At 36.3% G+C, this 17,545-nt stretch overlaps 1 protein-coding gene across 6 annotated transcripts in view; it reads left to right on the forward strand.

Moving 5' to 3' along the window:
- The first annotated feature begins 217 nt into the window (after positions 1-217).
- Positions 218-17,545, forward strand: part of satb2 (SATB homeobox 2) — a 51,105-nt gene continuing 33,777 nt past the window's right edge. For 2 of the 6 annotated variants that reach the window (XM_056232867.1, XM_056232868.1), the window contains exons 1-3: positions 219-321; positions 6,080-6,203; positions 7,781-7,968. In XM_056232867.1, the coding sequence (XP_056088842.1) occupies positions 270-321; positions 6,080-6,203; positions 7,781-7,968 (364 nt within the window). In that variant the 5' untranslated portion in view covers positions 219-269. Of the gene's footprint in view, positions 322-6,079; positions 6,204-7,244; positions 7,413-7,780; positions 7,969-17,545 lie in introns of those variants that run through there. The other 4 variants (XM_056232869.1, XM_056232872.1, XM_056232870.1 and 1 more) reach the window with 4 other exon arrangements.

Genomic DNA, 17,545 nt, shown 5'->3' on the forward strand with positions numbered 1-17,545 from the left:
AAGAACAAACCTATAGCCATCATCAGCTACCGAAAGCAAACGGTAAATCAGACAGTTTGACAGACGACAAGCCAATCACAGACATTAGCTGGCAATGACTCGGTTCTTCATTGGTGAGTGGCAGTAAATGATTCACGCTAAGTGTCATAGTTCCGCCCAGTCTTAAAACCAAACTTGTGCAGGCCGCTTGCTTTCATTGATTGACTAGACCGTTCTTCTGCCAAACTGCTGTCAGTGAAGACTGAGAGTCAGAAAAGCCAGATGGCCTGATGAAGAGTGCCCGGAGGAGTCATCCGCATCCGCGTTCTGGTGTAACAAGTGGTGAGTAAAATGTGTACGACCTTTTCATTCGATACCTATCTGTCCAAATGTTTGGCTGAAGATTAGGTGTAAAGCCCAAATTTACAAGTGGGTTTTACTGATTGCTGCAGCAATGTATTGTCAGGGCTGTGTTTGAGATGTGTGACTGTGTTTGTGGACCTCATTCTTAGGAATTTGTTTATTGTCCTGGTCACTAGCTCTAGCGGACTTTGGTCCCTATTAAGTTAGTGACGACAGAAATGGCATCAGCATCAGTAGCTGTAAACAACTCCCATCCGCCCTTTCCATCACCTGAGACAAACCTTTGATAAGAGCAGTTCTCCTTGAGTTTGGTGCATCATGTGTCTGTGTAAATGTTGGTTCTTTGTCTAGACATCTAGTCCTTGCCTGTTCTCGTGCTCCCTGTGGTTTCCTAGATGCAGAGAAAACCTCCACTTGTCTTAAGACTCTAAGATTGAATTGTTGGGGTTTAGAGAAATGCTGTCAGGGTGGGCCAGTGGATAGCTGAAACAAGATCCTTTCTAAGGCTTGAATTTGGTGGGATCAGTTTTAAACTGCTGAGTACAGTGATTTTTAAAGAAACAGGCATAGGAAGAGTTGCTGTTCAATAATAATATTTATTTATACATAGACACACAAATATATAAAAAACAAATATGCAATAGAAAATATTGTTGCATTGATTAAGTTTTTGCAACATACATTGAAATATAATTTTGTCAGTAAATTTGCACGTTCTAATGATCATACTTGGTTTCTTAGTAAAATAATAATTTAGTGAATTATCCGATTGAAATGTAAGTTTACCAAGTAAATTGCACATGTTTTTGACACTCATATAAGACATTAGTATTTCATTCAAAAGAAAGAAATATAGAGACTACTTTTTTAATATAAAAAAACTTTTATGATTTAAATACAAATACTCTAAAAAGCAACAATATTTAACCTACTTCATAAAGCATTTTTCCCCATTGTTGAAGATGGGTTGTTAGATCAGCAAAAGCACACCCACAGCCCTCGAATATAGCAGGTTTCCCTTGTCCAGTAATTTCTTACCTTCAGCACAGACTTGCAACAATTTCTTACCTTCAGCACAGACTTGCAACGTCCTTTGACGAGGTTCCTTATCAGCTGAACTTGAATAAATTCATTAGGAACAGCACTGCGCGAGTTATGCGGTGGGTCAAAAACTCATCTTGCCCAACAGACGTCCTGGTTTTCATGTCAAGTGGGCAGATCACATTCTTAAGGGCCCCTCCTCCGCTTTCAAACGCTGGATCAATTTCTTTTTACTTTGTTTATGTTATCATTTGTAAATCTTACCAGAGCTGGACCATGAGGCACAAAGGGGACTCATACACAGTCTAATGAAGTATTTACAGATCATTCCAACTGTCAAATACTTTTGCTCAATGACATAGTGCAGAGTGCTCACGGTTAACAACTCGCGTTTGCTATCCAAACCCCCGCATGAATGTCTCAGGTCAGGCGGGTTTCATTTCAGGTAAATAGGCTAATGCAAAGACCTGCAGAATCTATAGTTTTTAGATTTAGTGAAGGGTGTTTTACGGGGTCTCATGCGCACAGTGCGCATTTCTACTTCGATCCGTGCGAAAAGTTCTCGTAAATTAGTAAAACAAGCAGAACATATATTGTTTTTTATATATATATATTTTTGGAGAACCATGTGCCCATTGAGAAATGAATAGGCCTATCTTTTTCGGCACATGAATATCGATGGCAGTTATTTAGGTTAATTGTTATAGCTTTTTTTTTTATTATGGTTTTGTTTTTATGAACCTCTCCTGAAACTTTCTTTCTCCACTTTTAATAATAGGCTAATAATAATAATAATAATAAATTATTAGTAGTATTATGTTTTCTTAAAATCGTGTTGTGGAAGATTTAGACATGAAGGTCTTAAGTGGAATTTAAACTATTGGGAAAATGCAGGGGGAATCGTGACCTCTGAGTGGAAGCAATTAGTGTCCTGCCAATTAGAGTTTCGTTTACAAAACATGTGTTTAACATTTATTTTTGGTGTTGTTTTGTTTCTGCCTAATTAAAATTGGCTAATGTTACGTATATAGCCTATAATTGTAGCAATATTAATAATATAACACGAGACCATTCACAACCTTTATTTTCGTCCTAATGTAACGGAAGGAAAAAATAAAAAGGCATAGATACAGCAAAACGTATTTAATTTTCTAGTGACGACTTCCTTTGTATTTCATTGTTTTTATCTGCTGCGTAAAGGCACATAGCCTAATTGTCGATAACGTAAATCACACTTTTAAAATCATCTTAACTGTCGGACGTTTTACTTTAGAAGAACTAAAGTTTATCGATACAGGAGCTGCCAGGTCTAAAAGTGCTGAACTAATGCCGAACATGGACATTTCTGAAATTAAGACTATTAAATAGACTATTTTTTAATATAAAACAATTATGCGTTTAGCAAGAGAGTATCAGAAATGTTAGTGCTCAACTAGCTACATATTAATGAAAGGTCTTTAATGACACTGTACAACTTGTGACTGCCATTATGCAACATGCAATGAAACAAACTGATTTATAGCCTACCTTAATTCAGGCCTGTCACGTGGCATGCATAGACTGCAGAATATTATTGTAACATCGGAAATTATTCTCTTAGGCTAAATATGCATATTGGCTTTGCAATAATCAAAATAGCCTACATCAATTTAATGTTAAGTGATTTTGACTGTTTTACCTAAAGCAAAGACCATTTACGTCACAAATGGTCTGAGACACGTTCATTTACGTTATGCATAGCCTACTTGTATTATGTAGGCCTAGCTATTATTATTAATATTAAGGATTAAATGTGGAATAACAACGGATTGAATAGTCTCCTTTAATGTAGAATGTTTACTGTAAACATAGGCCTGATTTACAATTGATTTACATACAGTATTAATATTTATCAAAGGTAGCGACACGAATAGATTGAGCATAATGATTTACTAATTGTTTATATTGACTCGTAGCAGCAGGCTACTCGTTACGTTAGTATTGTCTTAAATGCTCTTGATAAAATTCGTTTACTAATCTAATTTCGGAAATTGTGTTTAGACATTCTGATTAAAAAAAAACTTGGGTTCTTTCTTCCATACGGTTTGATCATAGTCACCTTTGAAATTTGAAGTGATTCACTTGTGTTTCAATCTACACTAGGTTATCCGTTTGTGCATTTATTTAGTTACAGAATGAAAACAATATTAATGTATTCTTTGAATCGCCCACCACCTCCACTCCACCTCAGCCCTGTGTATAAGCCTAAAAGAATCACATACAATACAATTTAAAACTAATTTAATACAACTTCACTTACTTCTGGAATTCACAGTAATTGAAGGTGTAGTTTTGATTCTGGCCACTAGACGATGCTATTTCCACATACTAGACCAGTCAGCCTATCAGCAATGACCTGCAGGCACTATATCCCCTTTTCAGCACACGTTACTCACTCAAGACGACGAACATGTGTGATTCAATATTATGGTGTTACCTTTTGTCAGGTAAAGTTAGTGTAAATTCTTAGTTAGGCCTACCTTCAAATTTGTATACATGGTGATTTGCGAAACCGGCTCCACAGCTAGCTTACTTAAAAAGAAATAATTGGCCTAGCTATTTTCTTCCTTGAATTTAAATTAGGTTTTCGCTCTGCATAAACTAATCATAAACCTTTGCATAATTTAAACCCTTTTATGTGATAACTGTGCAACAAAGTAGTTATTTTATTAATTACATTTCTTTTGAAAATTTTGAAAATGTATTGTTCATTCTTTGATCAATACAATCATTTTTTAGACGTGCATAGACTATGATTTACTTTGAGACAGCAGCACCGCGCGTTCCAAACCTCCACGTAATTATTGTCATGTTTTACAGATTCATCGGGGAAATTACATCTTTTCTATTATTTACTTTCTCAACCTGAATTGTTTTCTGGTTTCGAAGTCTTGGGCATATATATTTAATTGTTTCACGGTTTGAACCTTTCTGCTTGAATGTAGTTTTGACTCCAAGTAGTCAGCTAATTTTAGATCCCCAGTTACCCAAGAAATGGAAAAGGGAGAGCTCATGAGGACCGTAAGATGCTCAAAAAAGGTTTACAAAACCAGAGCTCAATAATTTAAATGTGCTCGATACACCAAGCAATTGCGTGCAAGAAGTTCACATCAATTAGAGAAGCATTCTCTGCGACAAATATACCACATAATGTTCATTCGCATTTGGTTAAAGTTCCATTTTCTTCAATATGGGGGGCAGTGTCATAGCAATTTGTTACATTTTTTTGTGAAATCCATACAAAATAAAATTTATATTCATATTTACAGAACTTCATGAGCTTGTAAAATTACTCTGATATTTTAACCAAAAAGGTGTCCTTCTTATAATACAAGAAATCTTATAATACACAGAAAAGTTTATTACATGACAATCGTCCGTATAGTGACAGTTTTGCACAGTACGCGTACTTAATATCTGTCTGTCTATCTATCTATCTATCTATCTATCTATCTATCTATCTATCTATCTATCTATCTATCTATCTATCTATCTATCTATCTATTTCATTTATTCAGTTAATGCTAGTTTGTCATATTTAGCCTACTCATCTGTAAATCTGCTGTTGTGGCCCAGTTGATAAAATATTAATTTTCCACAAGGAAGTCGTATTTATGGAATGCAGTTCAAATACAGCATTCAAATACAGACAGAAACTATATTCATCGAGAGAGAAGAGAGAGAGAGAGAGAGCGCTCTGTGATTTCAAGTTATAATAGACGTTGATGGTTTTTTTTTTTTATTGAACATGCAATATGGAAAAATACAACGATCTAATAATTGTGGGTTAAAATACTAACCCAAATATTTAGATTATAATTGTGTAAATAATTTTAATTGGATCTTTGTTTGCTTCCATGAAAATTCTTAAAAATGTGCCGTTTTTCATACAAAGTGAACAAGACATATGCAATCACAGATATATAATAATAATAATAATAATAATAATAATAATAGGCTAATAATAACAGCCTAACAACAACAACAATAATAATAATTTATGTTTTACTGCGGTTTTCTTTTTTTTTTCTATGTAGCCTAATATAGACCTGTTATTTAACGAATTTTTTTTTACACTCTAAAAAAAATGTTTGGGTCGAATATGGACAAACCCAACGTTTGCGTTTAAAAAAAAATATTTACAACGGTTACCAACGGTTGGGTTTGTTCATATTTGACCCAACCATGGGTTGAAATAACAGCATTTTTTTAGAGTGTATTCTTAGCCATAATGTTATAGTGGAGTTGTGAGAGTGAAAGAGCATGATGAAACAAGCATAACTTTAGCTGATGGGAAACACATTCTTGTAGATGTTTTCATTTTGTAAGTGACCTTGCCACAATACATCAAAATGGGAACACGTGCACTCACCATTAGGGTACACAGGCTGCAGGCTATTTCCTATGTAAATTTACGGCAGGAACGTCAAGTTCACATAGGAACACAGTTGAGAAGTGACATCCAGCTAATATTTTTAAGTGTTTTCTGTGGCTTCATTCTGACCTGCAGGTAACAGAATCAAGTTGTGTATTAACAAGTTCATTATCGATAGTATTATTTAGTCCTTATTATCAACACAATTCCAGTTTGCAATTTATCTGTCACGCAACGCTGCATCACCATCATCGTCGTGATCATTATCTTATATTATTATAGTGACGAATGAGGTTGGAGAATCAGCCAGCGTTCGCTCACACACCCCAGAGTGTCTCAAAGCAACAGACCAGCCAACTGCACGCGCCATTGCTAATGAGTTCCCATTAAACCACTCTGGAAAAAGGTAAGATACTTTTGTACAAGCATATGAATGATACCTGTAAATCTGAATGTATGCATGCTTTTAAACCCTCACGTGATGCAGCTTATACAGTATAGCTATCTGAGATAAAGACAGCCAAACTGAGCCCATAGTTGTAGAAATGAACAAACTGTTGTAAATGATCTGTTTAGGAACTATATTGTCCCTTTTTTCGAGTACTAAGTTTTCAGGTTGAACTTTGACAGCTTGTATGGTGATACCCTTGAGCTACATCATGCTCCTTTTCCCCGTGTTCCTGCTCGTTCCTCTTGGACACTAGCGCTGCCAGAGCACATCATAAGCAGTCAAAATCTAGAAGATCTCCAGTCTGTATTTACAGCTTCTTGAGTTGGTGTCATTTGTGCTTTGATTTGTCATCTCTACCAACGCTATCTCACGAAATGACATTTTGTCACTTTCAATGTGATATGATAGGCAAAAAATCCACAATTTGAAGGTGATTCCGTTAAAACAACAACAACAACAACAACTCCGCTATAGCCTATAGACACGGAAACTGAATTAGCTGCATTTTAAGCAGTCGGTGTTCACGTGAGAGTGCCTCTCGAATCATTTCCAAACAAGATTTTTCCATTATCCGTTTTAATATTAAACCCATTAACCCACACAACCTTCCATGTATTTTTTCCCTAAGAATGCACGATACTTTCTTCTGTATGTCATTATCACTGTTTTACGTCTGTCGAGCAGATCAGTCATCGTTTCTGTATCATTTCAGTCAGTTTAACAACAAGTGAACTGACACGACAGCGATGCTTTCAGAACGCGTAAAATCAAATACAATGAAAAGGGATGCCGGGTGTAATTGATCTGAAACAAGTTCTCGACAGAAATAAATGACTTAATTAAAGCTTCTAAACGAACGTTAACACAGGCAGTATAAATAATTGTTCAAAACAGAAGTTCAACTATATATGTCGCTTTATTAATACCTTATACATGGAATGCATTAATTACTTAGCCTACCTTGTACAGCCCCGTCCCTCCTTCCCTCCCTCTCTCTCTCTCTCCCTCCCTCCCTCCCTGTCACACTTCCACGTTTGCTCTCCAATCCTCCTCCCACTCCCACTCCTCTCTCGGCTCTCCGTCAGTCCGCGTGCCGCTCAAGGGAGAGATTGAAAGTGACACACTCACATTGTTGCTCTTGAGATTTTTACGCCGTTGTAATAGGTAATGTCCGCATCGCACAAAGCAGATACTTGACGTCTGTTTTTGCTTTGTTTCTCTCTCTCTCTCTCTCTCTCTCTCTATGCATGCAGCAACGTAGCCGGACGTTTTCAGATTTTGATGCTCTCTTTGCGCCCGCTGCTGAGGTTTTCAGTTCTGCCACGGACACTCGTGACTCAAACTCGCGGTAAACAGTGAACAAGATTCCGCACTACAGGAGAGATTGTCGTCGGTCGCTTCTCGGAACTTCTCGGAATCTCTGTGCTGTGTTCAATCTCGTGCCCTGTCCTCTCTCTCTATCTCTATTTTCTCTCGCGCGCACTCTCTCTCTCTCTTCATGCTGTCTGTCTCCTGCTACCTGTACCCCTCAGCTCGGAGTCTCTCAGTTCCAGTGGCTCAGTCTCAGCGCACAGCGCACGGAGCCCAAGTGTCCAACACCGAACCCTGCCGTATTCAGCCCTCCGCGAGGCAGCGAGAAGCCCAGCCCTGGATTCAATACTTTTAATCAATGGACAGAGCCCTCTCAACGGCCAACCGAGGTACCGACACGCCATAAGCAGTAAGTGCAACAGAAAATAACTTTCGTCTTCTTTCATCCGATGCTTAGCGCATTCATGTAACTGCTACAGTAACAACGGGTGCATACCCTATTGCAACCAAGTAACATCTCAAATCTAACTATAACTATTCCAAATATAGACATAACATAAATATTGTGTTTGAATATGAAAGTGAATTCTTTGAGGCCTTTATAAAGAAAATAAATATAGGCCCAAATAGCAGTTTAGAAGGCCATGGATGTTTTACATATTCCTAATAACAGCCTACTTGTCATTAAGACACGTGCAACACCTTTGTAAAGTAATTTGCTGAAAGTTATAGAGCTTAGATGGTGATTGACGTTGAAAGAGTAAAATGCAGAATGCAATAGACGAGAGGGAGACTTTTGCCAATGAAACATTTACATTTTTTGATATGCACCAATTAAACAGCCTAATAATAATAATTTAAGATTTATTTCCTGTAGCCTAAATTTAATTTAAAAAAAAAGGTGATACACGAATTATGGCATCGTTCAGTTAAGTTTAAAACTCAATTAGTCAGGAATGTTTAGGACAAGAGGACTAAAGTCATGCACCCTGTGCACTGTCGTTTTCTTTAAAGAATATTATTTTCGGTTTAAGTTATTTAATAAAGCAGATTGTCGATATTCTCTAGTAAATTATTACGCTCTACGAGTGTATCTTTGATAACAGATTTTTAAGGCCTCGGAGTGGAGCTGGTTTTAAAAATAATTTTAAGCTTTTTTATTATTTAAACATTTCAAAGGGCTAGCGAAATAATGCATAATTATGAGACATAGCCTACTGAAAGATTTTTTAAGGGGAAATTCTGTTTTATTACAGCCCCAACATGATTATAGGCCTCAAGTTTAGCTTCACACGTGTTTGACTTTTTTCTCTGGTCTCATCGCCTCCGTGTGTGTGTGTGTGTGTGTGTGTGTGTGTGTGTGTGTGTGTGTGTGTGTGTGTGTGTGTGTGTGTGTGTGTGTGTGTGCGTAGCCTATTTGTTGATTGACATTTTCAGACCTATTTTATGTGATATCCTAATTTTCTAAGAGAAGGAATCTGAGACTTGATATCGAAAATGTCATGCTTCTTATATTATTTAGTAAAATTAATGAACAAGACCAAAACAAAATAAAAACAAAGCTATTAATTATGTTCAGTGTGTCAAGTTAATTTTATCCCTTAGCTTATGATTTGTTTAACTGCAAACTTTTTTATTTATTTAACAACATTAGCGTATTATTCTATTGCCATTTGTCCTATTAAGAAGGTGAGCAACTATGATAGCATATACATTAAAGGTAACGAGACATTTCGCTGATGGCAAGTTGAACCTTTTGTGTTTTAGGTAGCCTACCTCACGTTGTTAAACAACTGCTAAATGAGTTTTTATTTATTTTTATGAGGAGAAAGAGCCGTTGTTAGGAGAACCTGAAGCAATAGAGGGAGCATATTATAGAATGTTATTCAAAGTATTTCTAAGATAATAACACTTTTCTTTTTCGATAAATTTAAAATTGTTTTCAAACTGATTAAATTAAATTACATTTATTTGATTAAAATGTCCAGAACCAGTCTAGAAACTCTAGAAAAACGGCCATTTAGGAGTACAATTTAACATATAGCACAGAATAAATTAAGACAACCATACAATATATTTAGGCTATTTTATCACCTGATAGTTCCAAGATAGGCTATTTAAATAAGTCAGAACTAACTGTAATAATGCGACGAAATAAAGCAAATACCTGTCTACTCAATGTAGCTAAATTAGCCTATTTAGAACATCTCGAGTAAAAGATCTCGTCACCGTTTTTTTAGCACAATGTTTTTTTATCGATACAAGTCTTTAATGTAATTTAGATATTTTTTCCATACAGAGCTCGTGAAGTTTTCTTTGCTTGAAGAAAACAAAAAAAACATTTCAAAATTAAGGAATGAAATCTGTTGTCGAATACAATACACATACCACAGTTCACAGTTGTAGGCTATTAGACTCTCAACTATGAAGTATGGCTAAATCAAAAACAAAAACGCACATGCGGGAGTGCACATGATTTGTTATTATGTTACATTCGATATTTTTCCCCTGTCAGTTCAAACTCTGAGTTATGTATACATCACTTTAAAACTTTAGAGCAATGTATTTGAAGAGTCACTCACAAAATCATGCCTGTGCAAGAAGGAGGTATGGTTGCTATATAGCTGCCATCAGCGTTAGAGATCTTTCTGTTTCTTTTTAAAGTTACATTGATGTATCCATTTTTCATTTGCACAAACTTGGCCCCCATAGCCAGCGGAGACGTTTTCTTAACCAAGACCAAAAGGCTGGGGAAAAAAAGTTAATTAGTCTCCGTAACAGAGAGGTCTATAGGTCTCAGTAATTTTGCAATAGATGGAAGCCGCTGAGGATCCTTTAATCTCGCGCTTTGGGGAGCCCATCAGAATGGATCAAATCCAACATTTAGTCACGGCATGTTTTCTCCAGCTCTACGACTTCAGGGGAAGTTTAGCGCCATAACCTTTTTAGCTTGTACTTACGATACCTGTTAATTCTTTTGTTTAAAACATAAGGCATCTGCCGCTGCTGGATCATGTGTATGAAAGGAGAAGTGCCTCGCAATGTCATAATAATAAAAGAGTTTAAAAATGGCACGCAGCGACCTACTGCGTATTTACAATATAGCATTGCCTTATTGCTTTTACGAAAGGTTACTTCATACTAGTATTTCATGCATTTTCAATAAAGCATTATCTAATAATTATGTAATATGCAAATTCATAAAACTATATTATTCCGCTACAAGATCTAGTCCCTGACAGGTTAAACTGGCCTATTGGTGCTGCTCAGTGAAATACAGATGTGCGTTAGAAAGGTTAACAGGTGTTTTGTCATATCTGTTTTTATATTGTGTATTATAGAAGGATTGTAACACTGGCATACCAGCACGCAGGACCAGAACTATTACTATTAATTTTCCGCCAATAGATAGCTCGGCAAGGCCTAACTGCCATTTGTATTCATTCGCCTCTCCGCAACCACATGGCACGTTGGCGACAATCGAATTTGGTCATTTTATTGTTTTTAACTTTATTAATATTTAAAATAAATAAATAAAATATTGTTTTTCTAAATTAGGCAACATTTTTCTCAGAGTAGATTTATTTTTGAAAGACCATTTTTGAATGGCCTATCTAAAACAATAGCCTAGCTATTATTTCGATCGTTGTTGCCCAAGGAATACAGTTTACGCAGTTCATTTCACACTATATGTGGGTAAGTTGTCACAATTGAAACTGCTATTAAGCACCCTATTATCAGAATTATAAATATGCTACTTTTTTTCGAAAGAAATTAAACAGTAAAACAATAATACAAACACAGAACAATTATTGAAACAGCAAAAGTGTCAAATGTACATTACAAAAAAAAGATTGTTTTGGCCAGCAAATATTACTCATAAAGGACTTTTTTCTTTCATTTTTTTAAATGCGGCAACTTGAAATTTATTATAAATAGCCTTGTAAAATTTTAAAAATTTAAATCTGTCTTCGTAATGTTGACTCTTACCTGAATATAGTAGGCCTAATGGCATGATTGTGTTTATTAAAAACTTTGAAAGGACAGAATTCAAAAAAAAAAAAAAATCCAATTTAGGAGGGTTTTGAAGTAGTTGTTTTGAAACCTTGCAAAACCACTTATAGAGAAATAACAAATATTTTAAGTGGAGTTTTGACTCAAAACCTTCTAAAAATAATCCTTGTAACAACTTACTGTGTAACAACTATAGCCCCTAATATATATATATATGTTTATATATTATCAAACCATTTAACACTACACACCTAAACCTAGACCGCAGTCACCAACTCAATATGTGTGTGTTCATGTGTGTTTTATAGCCCTGCTCATGGTAGTCTACCATGTGCGATTTTTGTGAGTCAATGTGTGGTCCCTGGAAGTGTCAGAGCAGTGAGCCTGCTCTGTGGTTTGTGTGTGTTGAGTGTTTGTGTACACTTGTGTTTGTCTGCTTTTTGTGCGAGTCAGAGCAAGAGATTTAGGGAGAACATAATAAACTGCTGCTTACTCTTTATATTTTACTGTATAAGATGTTTATTAGCGAACTAAACATGCTCTCCGGAAGGTCTGTTGCGCCCTCTCATTGTATCTAAATCGACATATTTTCTGCACATTTCCAGTTTATTTGCACACTCATCTACATTATGGCAGTTGTATATGTTTCTTTACTCTCACACTAATCAATTCATTATTATCTTATTAACACTTATTCCCTTCTATCTAACATGACATGGTCTTATTGCTGAATAAAATATTGTGTGTGTGTGTGTGTGTGTGTATGTCTGTGTGTGTATATCCAAGGAAGTGCCAGTATCAAGCTTGTCTTGTATGTTTCCAGTGTAATCATCTGTCTTGGTTACAGTTTGATCTGCCATCAAATTCATGGGTGATAAGCTGCTATCTATCCATTCTTCCCTTCCCAACGCACACACCTGTGAGACACCGAGGGGCCTTCAATACGAATCCCTCAACCATCTTCACCTGCTTTATCTGTACCCTGACTGAGCCGATGCTTTAATAACCCTGCAATAAATGAGTATCACAGCCCTATTCCCTGGTCAATAAGGTTAACGCCTTAGCATGTCGTCAACACAGAGATACCACGATACCACCATGTTCTGTAACAACACACAGCTTTATCTCATTACTCATTTGCATGCGTGTTTCTATTAGTTGTTATTAACTGCTGTCGGGTAAAGGGCTTTTATTATTTTGAGTTGGAAAACAGCAAGAAATTGGACACTCTTGTCAAACAACCTTTTCCATACCTAATTTGTGAAACTGCTTTTTTGTCATCTTGGTAGGCAACATTTCTCTCTCTCTCTCTCTCTCTCTCTCTCTCTCTTTTCCCAAACATCTGCCTTTTTTCTCAGGATTTCTCTATATCACTCTTTCCCTTCTGTGTATACTGACTGACAGTGTGAGCATAGTCAGATCAGTAGTGTGTCGTTTACTGCCCTCAGTTTCCTGCGTGTGGTACAACTGGCAGAGGCCACTCTTATTGCCAAAGAAAAAAGTGCAATGTGTAAGGCAGAGGAAGGTTAGCGAGGGAAAGAGCAGAAAATGTATATATCGCATGCTTAAGAGAGAGTCTCTGCAGTGTGGTCGTCGTAGTTTGGAAATTTGAGTCTCATGGGATCGGAGTTCTGTTCCACTCCCTTGTCTGGCTTCTCTCATCTACCCCTAAACATAACAGTCATTAGTTATGTTTGTAATGTGTGGCTACAAGCATTACAAATAAAAATGGAACCGTGTATCTGGTTGTGAAAATCTATTGGTACAACATTGAAATGTAAGGTGCTGTTGTGTTGCATGTTGTGTGTCATTTGTCAGGAGGGCTGGTTAGTATGTATGCTTTTTATTAGCACACAAAAACTGCAAATTTGTAATAGCTGTACTATTAAATACTATAACTTCTGTATTTGACAGGCTTCTTGCTATTAATCACCTTACTGTAAGCAATTTCTTAATGTTGAATCAAGATCTTGCTTTCATTTTTTTTATCTTCATAATTTTTGTTGAATATTCCTGATACCTTGTACTGATTTATTACTCTTTTTAACTGATGTCAACCAATCGGAAGGACAGCACTTAAGACCAATCACACTTTTATGATGATTGTAAACTAAAGGAATAGCTCACCTAAAATGTAAAAAGTCATCATTTACTTACTTTGATGTTATTCCAGACCTATATGACTTTCTTTTGTGGAACAGAAAAAATATATTTTGGGGAGGGGGGAATTCTAAATATTTTCAATATCAGCATTTTATTTTGGGTGAACTATCACTTTAAGAACTTAAGAACATAATTTCTCTGAATACGAAACTTACATTTAATTTATTAACAGCTCTCCAGTGTATGTTTTCTAATAGTTCATTTTAATTTAGACACGAACAACTAATTGATCTCTAATCTGTTGATGAAATAGAGGAATACACTGAATGCTGATAAAGCATTGATGAAGGCATTTGACCATTAGTTCGGCAAAATCTGAATGAGATCTTTTAGTGCTGAATTATAGGGCTTTTACCATCTTAATCGCACAATTTATTTCACCTTGCGTTTGAGTTAATGAATTCCAAAACTTTTTTTGCAAAAGTATCCAAAATAGTGTATTATAACTAGTGTGCCTCTTCAGTAAGCTTGTATTGATCTGTCACAGCCGGTGTGTATTGACCAGAAGAGACTTTTACAGCACCATCTTTGCACAGCCATTGTCATCTCCGTACGTGATCGACGGCAGACACACTAGAGCTGGTTTTATCTACCCATCAAATATTTGGTGCTGGGGTGGAGGAGGATCAGAGAGATAGCGCGAGAGAGAGAGTGTGTGTGTGATTGGCATAGAGATGGGAGAAGAGATTCAGACAACCTCTTGATTGGGATCGGAAGACTCATTAAAATCAGACAGGTTTGAACCTGTGAAGCCCAGTGAAGGAAGGAACAAAGACAGCCCATCAGTGCCAGATGAACTAAGACCGATAAAAGACTTTGAGGGTTGATAATACAGAGCAGCTTGTAGGCAAACAGATGAAAAGCTCTCAGTCACTTAAGGCAGTGAACAGATCAAGCACAATGGACATTGTGTCCGTTTGCGGTTTCATTCTTTAGATTTCTCGCTTGGTTCTGTGCAAGTTTCTGAAACATCTAGAGACACTTTGTGAAGAGATTTTATTTTACCCCTGGGACTGCAAGTCTAATGGGCAAGCCCACAGACGAGCTGTTAATTAAAAGCAGATCTGTTCGCCTCAGAGTTGAAGTGGATCACAGTGATCTTACACAGCAGCGCATTGTATCTGTTATACTTTAGGACCTTATCCTCTATTGTTAGTGAGGTGCAGCTCAGTTCAAACCTTGTGCCATTTTAAAAAACTTTGACATGATGAGTACAACAGAAATGAGAGGTAATGGCTGCATGTGCACTGGGGGAATGTCAGTTTTAATTGAAAAGCTGTGTTTAATGGATGCTATTAATTTTGTATATGCAAGTGTTTCCACAAGCGTCCATTGTTGTAGAGTATTGTTCACACTTGAGCTTTATTAAACTGTCTCAAAGGCTCTGTAAATCTCTTTGTTGTGTGCGCGTGTAAGTGTGAAAGTACAGTGTGGACCATCAGTTCTTCTTCCCTCAGCAGCACACTAACACATTTCTTTCCATTCAAATGCTTTTAAAGTGTTTTTCCTCCCACCCGCTTATTAAACTCTAAAGAATTCAGACACTTGATTTCTGGACCCGAGTTAAGGTTTTAATCACGCAGAGGCTAATGTTTTTAATTTATTATTCATTTTGAAAATTTAGCTCCAGCTTGTAATTCTCATTGGACTTTTTTATGTTCCATAATGATGTTTTTCTCGTCAAGTCCAGAGAAGAGCTGTTTTCTGCATAACCACTGTGAGGAGAATAGCAGAGAAGGTGGACTATCTATCTATCTATCTATCTATCTATCTATCTATCTATCTATCTATCTATCTATCTATCTATCTATCTATCTATCTATCTATCTATCTATCTATCTATCTATCTATCTATCTATCTATCTATCTATCTATCTATCGTCCCTCTGTATAAGTGATATGCAAATGAAAGCGCTCAAGTGGAGAGTACTGTATGTTTCTAATCTTTAACTTTTGGCATGGACTCAATACAGCCTGGCACTGACTCTGATGGACATTACCAATATTAAAGCTTTGGCTGTAAAACAAAGACCTCTGGAAATTGTCCCCACGGAAATCCCTAGCTCAGACAAATGTGGACAGACATCCACGTGCATTCAAAAATACTACGTTTGCACACACACATACAGATATCATTTGAACATCTTAAAGTAACTTAATAATTCATAAAAAGATTTTGAGCATCTTTGCTTTCATATAGTATATTTGCCTAAAGGTCTGACGTTTTGGCTCCACATATAAATACACATACTCATCAGTTTACATTCCCATAGACGCTGAAGCAGAACTAGACACTGGGCCTCAGCTTCTCTGTTTGCTGATAGTCTTGATAAGATGCCAGCGTCCTCTTAAACTATTCCCTGTATTTTGGGACACTGAGTTGGATGTCCTTGTGTTGTTGTCTGTTAGCAGCAGCTGTTCAGTTTGTGTGTAAAGGTCAGCGATGTGTGAGGTTTCTTGTTAAAATGTTTTAAGGTAAAATGCTAATCGAATTTCAGTCATAATTTGTATGCAGTCCTTTAAGAATCAAATAAGATCTTTAAGAACTTTGATTCCTTTTAGGGTTGATTCCTCAATTAATCATTTATTGAATCAAAATGATGAATCATTATCATGTCATGGTGAGGACCAAAACATCTTTTTTGGGGGGAATCCTAATTTCTTACAGTACATTTTATATTTACGTTTTAGACAGGCTAGATTTGAGAGAATACACCCATTTATTTATTTTTCATATGTGATATTTTTTTTATTTTACCATGAATTGGAAATAAAATACAGAACATACTGTAATGTATTATTATGTCGTTATATTAAAAAAAAAATATCCGTCGCTTTGGTACATTTCTAGAATCATCCTTAGGATTTGCAAACCAGTTTAAGTGCATTTCTCAAAAAAATTCGTACAAACAGCACCACCCAATGGATTACCTGCAAAAGCCTGTGACTTGCTCAAAATCCTCAGTTAATCTCTCAAAAGTAAGTTGTTATGTCAATGAATAGATCAGTGCCATCGGAATAAGTCCATGTGTCATTGTTCACAAACAAGATAGTCAAAATGCTTAGTCGTGTTGTCAGTATAACAGTGTACTCTGTCAGTATTTTCGATGTAAACTATGTCTACACAAGACTGCACTTTATCTGTATGGCATATACATTTCAACAGCACAAATGTAAACATTACTCTATGTGGGATATTGATTGCAAGAGACTGGACAGTATTCAGTTACACTTTTAGTGTTGGTCTGTCAACAAATTACAGTGTCATGTCATTGCGATACAAAGGAAAAGAGGACTATATACACACATACACACACACACATACTGTATACGTACGTTTAATTTATGTTACATTATATAAGTATATTTACTGTATAATGTAAAATGCAAGTGGACTACTGTAATATACAATACCATTACAGTAAGTACACAGTATTACAGTATAGTTCACACTGTCTGATTACATTCCTGTTCTGTAACATTTGAATCATTGAGGACACGGTTGTTCTCCCAACATTCAGCTGTACCTTTCGACCCGCCTCAACCATTGTAAGGTCATGATTGAGAACTTGGTTCAAAATAATGGTGGTTATTTCATCAGAAACATGTCTACAATCTTGGCCTCTTCTACCTCTTCCACTGTTTTGCCTCCGTACCCTTCCACCACACATCCTCACTCCTCTTCTTCTTCCCGGCTGTTGACCCTGTTTGTTTCCTTGCTGTTCTTCCATTGTCAGATTTTGTAACACTTGTGTTGTGCTCTGTCTAAACATGTATATGCTTGCCAAATTAAGCTTCATGAGATGCAC

The sequence above is a fragment of the Rhinichthys klamathensis genome, unplaced genomic scaffold (assembly GCF_029890125.1).
Source record: "Rhinichthys klamathensis goyatoka isolate OS25496 unplaced genomic scaffold, OSU_Roscu_1.1 h1tg000358l_1, whole genome shotgun sequence".
In the NCBI taxonomy this organism is placed as follows: Eukaryota; Metazoa; Chordata; class Actinopteri; order Cypriniformes; family Leuciscidae; genus Rhinichthys; species Rhinichthys klamathensis.